The sequence below is a fragment of the Rhizopus delemar genome, genomic scaffold, assembly GCF_000149305.1.
Source record: "Rhizopus delemar RA 99-880 supercont3.1 genomic scaffold, whole genome shotgun sequence".
Classification (NCBI taxonomy): Eukaryota; Fungi; Mucoromycota; class Mucoromycetes; order Mucorales; family Rhizopodaceae; genus Rhizopus; species Rhizopus delemar.
The window spans coordinates 4709111-4721356 of record NW_027137827.1 but is presented as its reverse complement, the minus strand read 5'-3'; the positions used below and the strand labels follow the sequence as shown (position 1 = coordinate 4721356).

Sequence of the window (12246 nt, the reverse complement as noted above, 5' to 3'; positions counted from 1 at the left end):
AAAGCCTTTTGGGTTTAAATGATGCTAAACAAGACAACAAAGAAGAATAAAAGAGGACTTGCTTTTTTTTTTTTTTTTTTTTTTTTTCATATTAGAATCATAAAAGTGTATTTTTTTGGTTTCTTTTTCTTTTATTATGGATACAACAACTAATAACACAACCTCAGAAGCATTATCAATCATCGAAAGCAGTAGCAGTATTAGCTCACATGTAGTAAATTCTCTCTTAATCATGATTACCTTTCACCACCTCATGCTTTTTCTATTTTCAGGTTTCCATAACAACAACAACAACAACAACAACAACAACAACAACGACAACAACAGTAACCCAGACAAACTCGACAGTGACGACCCCTACTCCTGAATCATCATTGTCCTCAGCAGTGTCTGATATGACGACAACTGTTCCCGAACCATCATCAACCATGTCTGACAGGATCACAACCAGTGAGGATACAGCCACTGTTGACAGTACAGCATAAAAATATGGTTTATCCTTTAAAACAGTGCTCTCATACTTTTATCTAGATTCGATTACGATGACAGAGAGGACAGTGCCAACTGAACCTTATCCGATTTTGAGTGGTGAAAGAACATCCAAAAGTTCCGAGATCGTCACTACATCCGCCATACCGACTGTTACTGTTACTTCCTCTGGTACTTTTGTCTATACCCACACTTTGACTTCATACACTCTATCTCCAATCACTTCACCTGCTTTAGCCCATCAACCTTCTTTACCCTTCACACACAGATCCAACTCAGGGGCCATTGCAGGCGGTGTCGTCGGCGGCGTGGCTTTTGTGAGTTTGATTGGTATGGCTGCATGAAAAAAAAAAAAATGGATTCACTCACTCAGATTAGGTATCATTGGTTATTTTATTTTTAAAAAAAGAAAATCAAAAACGAATGAATTGGATCTTCCTCAGCAAGTACTTCCGATGAGACCTCTTGTTCCTGCGTATGATTCAAGACATGTTCCCGATCAGAGACATGTCCCTCATGAGCGTTAGTTTATTTTATTTGCATACAATAAAGGATCAATAAAGTGAACAAGGGAATCCAAATCAGTGTTGCCGAGACATGAGAACCAGAAGAGGCATGGTGGCTGATGCCATAAGCACCGATTTTACCTACACTGCCCAGGTGACCATCGCCTAACTGCTTGGCTTGGACGACGGTCGTGGGTGAGATGAGGAGTTGGATGTCTTGGGGTGCGGACAATGTCGGTTGCATGGCCTGAGCGTGAAGTGGGGTCGTTTTGCTCTTTTTGTTCTTTTTATGCTTCTTCTTTATACGATGGTGAGCTAAAAGAGAAAAGATGAAATTAGGAAAAAAAAAGAAGTTGTGAACTGTGCTTACCTTTTTTTGATGCGTGTTCTTCTTTTCCCATTTTTATAAAAAGAAAAGAAAGAGATGAGATGAATAGATGCTTTGAATATCCTTTTGAAAAGGACTGGTTTGGATTACAAAGATGGCACACAGAAAATAACTCACTTCATAAGCATCCTTTTCTCTTTTCTTCTTTTCATACTTAAGCCGTAAAGGCCTCTTTCTCTCTCTCTCTTTTTATAAAGACTTGATCTTTGGTATTGTATCCAAAGGAAGTACAGCCATGCTATCAGTGAATTGTTTTGATTTATCTGTCTTTAGGACAAGAAAGGAATATTATTCTTTAGTTACATGGCACTGCATGAGTAAAGAACAGATGAAATGAATCGTTTTCTTTTTTTTTCATGAATTCTGTTTACACTGAGTTGACACTGAAAAGACTCTTTCTGTTTATTGTAAACAAATAGTTGATTCCGAATAGGATGAAACCAAACATCATTTCAATACGTCACATGTGGTTACCAGCCAAAAATCCTGTTTTTCAACTAGTTCGGATTGTATCCCACGACAGTATCAAGTTACTTTTGTTTCAATCAACACGGTTGAAGTAACCGTCTTGTTCAGCGAATAGGCTGCCTCTACTGTCTTTTCCAACAGTCACGCGATTCATGCTGAACTCCAAAACCTTTCTGTCCCCCCCTCTCATTTCCCCTCTCTCTCCTTTTTCTTTTTCTTTTCAATTCTTTTTATACCCAAAAGATGACAGAAAGAAAGAAAGAAAATCAAGAGATGTTTACAATAGAGGATGATTGGGGCAGTGGAGTGGATTATATATCAGACAACGACTTTGACATGATCGATAGACTATCAGCCGCATTAGACCAAGTAACAAATCAACTAGAAGAAAAACAAAGAGAGTTTGTCATCAAATCGACCGAGTGGACAACAAAGACAAGAGAAAAGATCAAGGCCCAAACGAAAAGACTCGAAGACCAAAAGAGTCGACTTCAGGGTCTGTTGGTGCGACAGTACGACAAGATTGATAAACGGATGAATCGGGATGCAAAGACAGTCCGGTTACGAGACAAGATCTCGTTTGTGGTCGGCGTAGGCAACTCTTGTGTGGCACCTGCGTTGGCCATTCGATACCCCAATCGGATACCTACTTATTATAGCATCCAACTCATCATTTTACTCGTCCTGAGATATGTCATCTATCGATCCAAACGGTGGCACTATTTTATCTTTGACATGTGTTATTTTGTGAACGGGATGACAATGCTCTTTCTTTGGGTCAAACCAAGCTCAAGTCTGTTGTTGATCGCCTCATTCTGTATGACAAATGGACCAGTAGCATGGGCTATTATCACCTGGAGGAATTCACTCGTCTTTCATTCACTCGACAAGGTCACCTCTGTCTTCATTCACATCTCTCCTCCACTGGTCATGTATTGTCTCAAATGGATGCCAGAGCTCGTCAAGGATCTGTATTGTGATAATCAATCGATCGTCACACAATACCGTGATACGAGATACCCAGCCTTCAAAGAGGTCTCAAGTATTGATATGACCCAAGTCATGATCTATTCAACAGCAGCTTATGCTCTTTGGCAAACGCTTTATTATTTATTCATTATGGTCGGAAGAAGGGATAAGGTAGAATCAGGCATCAGACTGACTTCTTATTCATGGTTACTGAATGATCCACACGGTAAAAAAGGCTTCATACAACGATCTGCTTTTTTATTTGGTGAGAAATACAAGTTGGAGATGTTCATGCTACTCCAATTACTTTACAACATCCTTACTTCTCTACCCACACTTTATTTATATCAACATTTTTGGTTACACACAGCCTTTTTGATAGGCATGTTTGCAGTCAGTGTATGGAATGGTGCTAATTATTATATTGAAGTATTCTCAAGAAGATATATTCATGAATTAGACAAGATTAAATAAATATCTTTATTCTTTTCTAAACTCTCTCAATCGATGATTTAACACTCTTTTTATACCTCGTTCATTTCCAAATAATTTTGCTTCTGTTCTTGCCTTTTTTAAATCAAAACTTGATCTCAAATGATGTTGATCGGCTGCTTGAAGCATGGATGAATGTGAAGATTGTATGTAGAACAGATGAACAGTACTGATGAGCACTACGCATCCTGCTAATAATGATATAAACGTCGTATTCTTTGTAAATCGAGTGTTTGTATGGGATGACCACTGTCCTCCTTTGTAAGTGATAGGATCCTCTTGTGGGTAATGATATCTTGTGTTATTTATAGTGGATGATGTTAATGCTTCGTATGCTTTTGCTATTTCATGAAATTTATTTAAATTGCCAGTGTGTGTATTGTCTGGATGATATATTTTAGCAAGCTCTTTATATCTTTTTTTTATTTCTTCTTTTGATGCCCTTTTATCAATATTTAATATTTTAAATGAATCCTTTTTCTCAAACATCTTGAAAAAAGAAGTAGAAAAAAAAAAGCAAAAAAAAAAAAAAAAAAAAAAAAAGTTATCCTGCACTCATCTCTTAATCGGAGATACAAGGATTATACTAAAAACATTATGCTAGAAATCTTCCTGCTTTTTCTTTCTTTCTTGTAGCTCTCTCTCTCTCTCTTTTTTTCTTGAGACATTTATATGATTTCATTTTGGATCATTTCGTGAATGGTTTTTGTGTGTAAGAACCACAATGTTCTTTTGCTTTTGTTATAAGAATTTGATTTTAAAAAAGATAAAAATGAACACTCGTATTTCTTTACAAGAAATCATAATGTCCAATAGCTCTGATAAGATATTATGTTATTATTCCCATGGTTATAAATGAAATTATGTCAGTCTATTGTAAAATGAAAAGTTTCTGATAACAAAAAGAAAATATTGGAAAATGTGTGAAAAGATCAGACTGATACCGTGAGATTTCTGCTGATCAATAACTTTATAATTGATTTAATGTTTTGTATATTCTGGGTGTTCATCGAATACTCTATTTAATTGATCTATGATTCCTGAAAGCCCATTTAGCCACTCTTTCATCTTCTCAACAGATTCTTCATCTGTCACATCAATGCTTTTATAAAAGTCTTTTCTCCAAGGACAAGCGTTCATAGCCAACTAATCAAATGTTAATCTTCTAAGCTATAGTAAGATATCCAGCTTACATTAAACAAGGGTCGAACAATAAAGCTGTGATAAGGCCTTAGTGTCTTATCGTAAGCTTGCATAAAGGATACTGTCAATTCATCATTTGGATGCGTTAAACTATGCATTAATGATTGTCCTGTAAAGTCTAGTCCTCTATAAAAAGCAAAGAATTACTCATTGTTATTCTATGGGCATTGTGTACCTCTTTAGCCATAAAATAGCTTCTGTTGCTGGTCTTGTCTTTAAAGATGCCTCATTTTTCATTAAACTTTCTAAGCTTTTGTTTTCTGTTGGACTCTTTATATATCTTTTATGTATCTTCTATTTATCTCTCTTCATTTAGTTTTTATTCTCTTTGTTATATTTTATAATATAAACCTGAGCATTGTTTTTCATGTCATTTTGAACAACTAGGAATGCACTACTATTAAACATGTCTACTTGTAATGAGTAACTGTAACTCATTTTATTTATTTTATTTTACCAAACATGTTGATAAGTCCTTCTGTTGCTTCCAAGAATTGTTCTGTATTGATACCATCTTGACTATCTACGTCAGTGTAGGGGCGTAAAATGATTTTTTCAAAGGTGCGCATTGTAAAAAAGAAAACAATGCAAATTCCAATTTTGGTAAACGGTTGTATTTATATGAAATGTTTGTGTCACACACAGTTCAGTCCAACAAAATTAACACACCATTATTTTCTCACCAAAAGAAGCTATAATTGACACCTTGCCTTTAAAAAAGTGCATTGACCTGTCATAATATCACATCAACTGAAAAGGAACTTCTTTGGTTTATGTCTATTTTCGGTGGTTTTACACTCAGACAATTCATCTGAAATACTCAAGGCTTTGCTTCATTTTTTTTTTTTTCTTTTTTTCTTTTTTTCTTTTTTTCTTTTTTTCTTTTTTTCTTTATTCTTTTTAACGACCACGGTTGAATTTATTTTTTTCTTTTCTTTCTCCACAAAAAGAAAAATAAAAAAAAAGAAGAGAAATAAGATATATTTTTGGTATAAAATAAAATTCATAAAAAAACAAAAGAGCAATGTTCTAATTATTTACAGCAGTTAAATTCACACCATGACTTCATACGAAACACGCTCAACACAAAACACAAGGAATAAAAGCTCATCTTTTGAACAAAATGATCTCAAGAAACTCAAGTCTAAACATTCCTCAAAACTACCAACACTCAAAGTCTTATTTTCTGAATGGTCAGACGACGACCTCTTATTTGTACTGGAAGAAGCAAATGGTGATCTGGACTTGGCTATAGATAGAATTAGTGAAGGTTTGCTTACTATTTCTCTTTTTCTTTAGTGTATCCTAATTTTCTGTATAGGGCACGCTAATCAATGGGGTGAAGTGAAAACAAAGAAATCAAAGAAAGAAGCACAGAAAGCAAAAGCTGCTATTACCACAGTTTCTCCACATCAACAATCTTCAACCATCACTTCATACTCACCTAAACCTAGTACTACACCATCATCAAGAACACATCATGATCGAACCAAGGGAAAAGGTAATCCTGATGATTATATCTATGCAACATAGAATCTAATCATGGTTTTAGTACCGGTCACTACTTCCAATCGTACACGAAAGATAAACTCGGGTTCATCATCATGGGATAACACAAATCATAAGCAGCAAGATTCTTCTGCTTCATTTGGAGGTTCATGGGCATCCATTGCAAGAACGAATGATACAAATGACGATGTATGGGATACACCAACAGCAAACGATCAGTGGACAGCTTCCTCTGCTCCTGTACAAGATAATAATGATAATTCAAATGATGATCAACCAAAGACTTGGGCAAGCCTTCTAAAGTACATTTTATTTACACACATGGAATTGCATGTGTGTGTGTAATAAAAAGAAACTAAAAAATTTTTTATAGGTCAAAGCCTAAAATGGAACCAGAAAATGTAGATACAAATAACAATGAACCTTCTGTGACACAATCGAAAAATAATGACTGGAATACAACTAATAATGAAGATAGCTGGAATAACTCTACTGCTAAAGAAGAAGCTTGGAATGCAGATAGCTGGAATACTGCTACTACTGAACACCCTTCTGTGGATGAATGGTCTACCCTTGCTAACGAAAGCTCAACAAAAATCACTGCCAAAGAAAAAGAACCAAGTCGCGAAGAGATCGAACCAGTAAATAACAAAGAGGAAAAAGCTACTCGTCAAGAAGAACCTATTACTTTACCAACATCAGACATTTCTGCATTGGATGTCAAATTCAGTTCACTAAATGTGGAAGAAGAACACGTTCAAACTCTGTGAGTGTAGAGATAGATAAAGTTGATTTATGCTAACAAATTAGTAATAATCATAGTAAAAAAGAATCAAAGGATAGCAACACCAAAGAACCTGTGGCTGAGGCTCCTGCATCTGCAGCAAGTAACGTAGTTACTGGTAGTGATCCTAATTTTGTGCAACCTTCTTACCTCAAACAACAAGAGGCTCCAGCCTCAAATGCCACAGCCGCCGCCGCTCCTCCTTCTGCCGCTACCTACCAACACCCTCAACAACAGCAACTTCCTCAACAAGTTCCTCAGCAGCAATTCCCTCAACAACAACAACAACAATCTTTTGGCATGGATCAGCTATCCTCTGCTTATAGCTCCTACTTACTCAATCAACCACACACAGGCATCTCTGGCTTTGGTATGAACCCAATGAGTAATTTGCCCGATTATGGTACTTATGGTGCTGAGGCACAAAGAGCTGCCGCCGCTATGGTATATATCTGGTTTATACAACTTGAAAAAGCATTAATGATAATTTATAGGGCTACTATGATCCTACTGCATTCAGTCATCATTCCCCAGCGACCTCTCCAAGCCCTTATCAAACACGTGAAAAGTACACTGCTGCTGGAGAGACAACCGGTACAACTACCACTCAAAGTCAAACCGTGCCTCAGCAAATGTATCCAAACAATCTTCATTACTACCAATACTACTACATGCCCAACCAATACAGTGCCTACCAACAATCTGCTTATGGTCAGCCCTTCATGAACAAGAGCATGTACCCAAACATGTACCAACATACTACTACAAGCACGGCTGCTGCTGGTAAACCTACCTCTGCTGCTGTTGCACAATCATCACCTTATGGCAGTCCTTATGGTCAGCAATCACAGCTCTACAATCAAACAATGACTAGCTATGATGATCTTGGAATAAGTGATTATCAAAAGACCATGTACGGTCAACAAGGGCAGTTACAAGGATTTTTGGGCCAGCAACCCTCTTCCGGTGCTCAATCGACGCAACCTACTCAAAAATCGGATATCAGTGCGAATCATGCTACTGCTACTTCACAGCCTACCTCTGGTCAGCAATCCTCTACACAATTGCCTCAGCAAATGCAGCATCCATATGCAAACAACTTTTTTGGTCAACCCCAGATGCTTTCTTATCAACAGTATCCTCAATATCAACAACAGCCTGCCGCTACCAATCGTCAACAGTATTGGAATCAATAATAAAGTTTTGAACGTTTTTATGTAAAAGAACACGAAATGCATTTCTTTTTTTTTTATTATAAAGTACAAATATTTCCTATTATGAAAATAAAGGGGCATTATTGCCTGGTGGTTGCAAAGAAGGAGGAGGATGAGATGGTAATAATAATGAGGAATGGGATGGTGAGGTTGAATTGGCATCGTACAGAACCACAATACCATGTTGACCGTGATGAAGGCATTGGAATCCACTGATAGGTGAACTCAAGACATCATATAGTTCTCGAATGTCAATAGGAAAATCCATGTACAGATCATTCATCATACAGTGCAATTGAACAAGTGTATGGTATTCTGTAAACATCTTGACTTGAGTAATCTCATTCAATTTTTGGTAAGCCACTTTAGCTCGTTCTAATGTAATTGCTGTACGATCAGGCTATAAAAGGACATTTAATCATCTTGTTGTAATAGAAAACGATACACTTACCAAGGCATCACCAAATAATTTACCATGCACATTGTCTGATAGTAACGATGAAGCTGTCCATCCTATAGAAATGTAAGTTATTTAAAAACTTTTTTTATAATCGGAAGGGAATTTACCATTTGTCCAACTGGAAGGGTTTTGACTATCGCTTGAAAATCTTCTATTATCTTGCATTATTCCCGTATCATTAGGCAACATGGTATTATTATGGTCTATACAAAACTATAGTTTATATTTCTCGGTTTGATTTTCTATTTAAGCACACTTACATTTAGTAGGTTCACCAAACAAAAAACTAGAAAAGAAGGAACGAGCAGCTCCTCCTTCAGGTTCCATTCGCTTATTACCCATCAAAGTGTCATCTTGAAGTGAGCCGATCGGTCCAGTAGGCTGTACAGAGAGTGCACGATGCCCAGGATGAAGTCTTTGGCCAATGGGGGCAATAGGAGTGATCGATCGTCGAGTAGAAGGTGTCTCTGACAGGAGAGGTGAGTTCATTGTGGTCGATCGACTGTGAAACAATCCCATGACATTAGGATCAGATAAAGGTGAGGGATGTTCAAGTGAACTTGAAACAAACGGAGCGGGAACCCCTCCTAAATGACGTGATATTGGCATAAATGGCTGTTGCTGTTGTAAATGTGACAAGGGAGATGGCTGAGGAGGGAGAGAAAGTGAAGCAGAATGAGGTGGCTGCAGCGGAGTAAGAGGTGGTTGGATATTGGTAGGTTCAATAAAATTAGGTTGTCTTGAGGAAGAGCCAACAAGAGCTTCAATAAGTGCTTGTTGTCTACTTTCAAAATCAGCCGAGGAGGAACTATTGTCTTGCATTGGAACAGCATTTGACTTGGATGCCTCTTGTTTTAATCGTTCTTCCTCTTCAAGTTTTTTCTTTTTCTCTTCCTCTTCCTTTTCTTCATGTTCCCTTTTTGTTCGCTCTTCTTCCTTTTCTTTACGTTCTCTCTCTTCTCTCTCTTTACGTTCTTTTTCTTCCTTTTCTTTACGCTTCTTTTCGCGTTCTTTTTCTTCTTTCAATTTTCGCTTTCGCTCCTCTTCCTTCCTTTGACGCTCTTCCTCTCTTTGTCTTTTCTCCTCTTCCTTCTTTAAACGTTCCTGTTCACGTCTCTGTCGTTCTTCTTCGAGCTTCTTTTCTTTTTGTTTACGAAGTGCCTCTTCTTCGGCCTTTCTCTTTGCCTCACGCGCCAGTCTTTCTTCCTCTTGTTGTTTCTTTAATTGTCTACAAGATTGTGAGTTCGCGTACTTTTACTTTTTTCTTTGTTCTCACCTCTTTTTGTCCTTTTTCTTTTCTCTTTCTAATTGCTTTTTAGCCTCTCTCTCTTCGCGAAGACGATCTTCTTCTTCAAGCTCTTCTAAAAGTCTTTGCTGACGCTCCTGAGCTACTTTTTCTCTATATGCAGCCAGTACTCTTTGCTCAAACATGCGAGCAGCAAAGATTTGAAACATACGTCGTCCTTCTTCCATGCGTTGTTCTTCAGTGCGGGTATCCTTTATGGACAGTTAATAAACATGTTTTTTTATCTGATCTATACAGTACCTCGTCTTCTTCTTCTTCATAAGCTTCTTCATCATCATCATCCTCTTCTTGAAAATAATTAGTATTTTGTTCCAAAGATATATCCTCTTTTTGCATTCTTCTTTCAGCAAGACGTTCCATCATGTCAAGAAATTTTTTCCCGTCATTTTTTAATAAATCGTCTGCCACTGTTAAAATACCACCTTATTGAGAAGGAGAAAAATTTTCAGCCTAATTTTAAAAAATTTTTGTGGAGGTTTATTTTACCTTTGACTGTAAGACTATTTCCAAAGCTAAAATGATCGCCATTGGTAGAAGAAGACTTTGAAGGCCGAATGTGTGTCATTTCCTCAAATCGACTCTTTTCAGGATATGCTGATATTGGAGGGCGAGTCATGATATCATCATCATCCTCTTCTTCATCGTATTCTTCATCTTCATCTTCGTCTTCATCGCCTAGTATATCAATATCTTCATCATCCTCATCATCTTCGTCCTCTTCATCATCTTCATCATCATCCTCGTCTAATGTGTCGTCATAGCCATTATGATATATCCTACCCCCACGAATATAACTAACTGAGCGAGGTAGAGAAGCGATAGCTGAAGATGATGATGAGCCACGGGTTTGTTGTTGGTGATTAGCATATTGTTCCAATTCTTCATAATAGGCATCATATAAAACTTCCAACTCGTCTTCAATGGCTGTTCTACTTGTAAACATAACACATGAGATATTTTATAATTACGAATGGTAAGATATTACCTCTTTTTACCACACACAGAACAGTTACAACTATGCTTTTGCTGTTCCTTCATTTTACGCAGCACGGCTTCTTTTTCAACCTTGACAAGTGATCTTCTTTCTTCTTCACCCAATTGCAACCAAAATTCACGAATTTTTTGTCTTTCTTCTGTGTTATTCGTACTTGACCAAAAGCTATCATCTTCATTTTGATTGTTTTTATTCTTTATTTTCTTTTGTATATTTTTTGCGTGGTTTTCTCCGTGTCGAATGACGTGGTGGTTCATCATGGCGTCTACCATATCTGCTTGCGCCTTGGCTTGACTACTGTTGGTTGTCGTTTTGGACTTCTTTTTATTCTTCTTTTTCTTTTTTGTACTCAACGCGGCAGTACAATCGTTGTTGATATTCATTGTGTTGTTATTATCAGTAGAAGTAATTGTGGTTTGAACTGTCTTGCTGGGTACTTGTAAGGACTTTGTCATTAGACTAAAGAGCCAGATGAAACAAAGGTCAATTAAAATGGAAAAAATAAAAGACAGGATCTTTTTGAAAAAGATTAACAAAAGTAAATAATTATGAGAGTTAATGAGAAAAAAATAGTTACCCTGTAACTTTTTGTGTTAATTAGGAAAAAAAAAGAAAAAATAGAAAAAAAATTGTATTTCCATAGGAGCCCTTTTTTCCACCCAAACTTTTTGAGCAAAAAAGTGAGAAATCGATCTGACCAATAAAATGCTTTTGTTTTGCCAAAGTCACAGGTTTCTAGAGTTTTCAAACTCAATTTGCTTTTCTGGCAAGAGCATTTGAACTACCACTTTTTCAAACCCAAGTAATTTTTTGCAAAAATTTATAAACTCTTTCATCTATTAAACTACTCTACAGACTTTTGTTTTCCTTCTCTATTATAAGATTATTATGTCGAGATTTCGAGCGCACTGATCCTTTTTTTCCCCAAAATAAAAAAACTTTATAAACGTGTGATTGTTTGAGTTTAGGCACCTACTGAAAACTTGGCAGGTTATAAATTGCTACTTGTAATACAAAAAAGCGCAATTGCTCTGAAAAAGGATTTACTTGCATGACATTATGTTGGATTGGCTTTATTATCAAAACAACTACTAAAGCGACTTTTTGTTAAGACAAATACAAGCCAAAATAAATTTACTGCTTGAAATAAAAGTGTGTGTAATATGCAAACTTTGAATACTGACAGCATTCAAGACCAAAGACCGCGTACATATGTACATGCTTCAGAAAGGAGGTGCTGCTTTTATTTGAAAGCTAAAAGGAAACTTTACAAACTAGAGGTCTAGTTATTTATTTAATAGCAATTACTTTATCTGCTACTACACTGCACCAAATTTTTCTAATAGCCCCTTGATCATTTCTTTACCGCAAGTTTTATAAATTTGTCTGTTGCGCGGAGCATTCTCTGTCATTCCTTTGCACAGCATATTCCTGAACCCAGGACAATTTTGCTGGGTTTCGAAT

The 12246-nt window shown here is 36.6% G+C and overlaps 6 protein-coding genes across 6 annotated transcripts; 2 read left to right on the top strand and 4 right to left on the bottom strand.

Moving 5' to 3' along the window:
• Window positions 1-268: 268 nt before the first annotated feature.
• RO3G_01824 (uncharacterized protein) lies at window positions 269-430 on the bottom strand (the record flags this gene model as incomplete). Its single annotated transcript, XM_067656415.1, has 1 exon — window positions 269-430. One exon carries the CDS (start codon window positions 428-430, stop codon window positions 269-271), a length of 162 nt encoding a protein of 53 aa, XP_067512516.1.
• Window positions 431-1017: 587 nt separating this feature from the next.
• RO3G_01823 (uncharacterized protein) lies at window positions 1018-1396 on the bottom strand (the record flags this gene model as incomplete). The annotated part of the gene is made up of 2 exons (XM_067656414.1): window positions 1018-1310; window positions 1366-1396. The coding sequence occupies 2 exons, from the start codon at window positions 1394-1396 to the stop codon at window positions 1018-1020; spliced, it is 324 nt and encodes a 107-aa protein (XP_067512515.1).
• Window positions 1397-2094: 698 nt separating this feature from the next.
• Window positions 2095-3294, top strand: RO3G_01822 (uncharacterized protein; the record flags this gene model as incomplete). The annotated part of the gene is made up of 1 exon (XM_067656413.1): window positions 2095-3294. One exon carries the CDS (start codon window positions 2095-2097, stop codon window positions 3292-3294), a length of 1200 nt encoding a protein of 399 aa, XP_067512514.1.
• A 999-nt stretch (window positions 3295-4293) lies between these two features.
• RO3G_01821 (uncharacterized protein) lies at window positions 4294-5084 on the bottom strand (the record flags this gene model as incomplete). The annotated part of the gene is made up of 5 exons (XM_067656412.1): window positions 4294-4458; window positions 4506-4641; window positions 4691-4785; window positions 4867-4898; window positions 4973-5084. 5 exons carry the CDS (start codon window positions 5082-5084, stop codon window positions 4294-4296), a joined length of 540 nt encoding a protein of 179 aa, XP_067512513.1.
• Window positions 5085-5574: 490 nt separating this feature from the next.
• RO3G_01820 (uncharacterized protein) lies at window positions 5575-8004 on the top strand (the record flags this gene model as incomplete). Its single annotated transcript, XM_067656411.1, has 6 exons — window positions 5575-5785; window positions 5837-6016; window positions 6068-6326; window positions 6398-6790; window positions 6847-7252; window positions 7303-8004. 6 exons carry the CDS (start codon window positions 5575-5577, stop codon window positions 8002-8004), a joined length of 2151 nt encoding a protein of 716 aa, XP_067512512.1.
• A 413-nt stretch (window positions 8005-8417) lies between these two features.
• Window positions 8418-11237, bottom strand: RO3G_01819 (uncharacterized protein; the record flags this gene model as incomplete). Its single annotated transcript, XM_067656410.1, has 8 exons — window positions 8418-8422; window positions 8497-8535; window positions 8590-8685; window positions 8743-9710; window positions 9759-9979; window positions 10029-10210; window positions 10275-10717; window positions 10774-11237. 8 exons carry the CDS (start codon window positions 11235-11237, stop codon window positions 8418-8420), a joined length of 2418 nt encoding a protein of 805 aa, XP_067512511.1.
• Between the last annotated feature and the right edge of the window lie 1009 nt (window positions 11238-12246).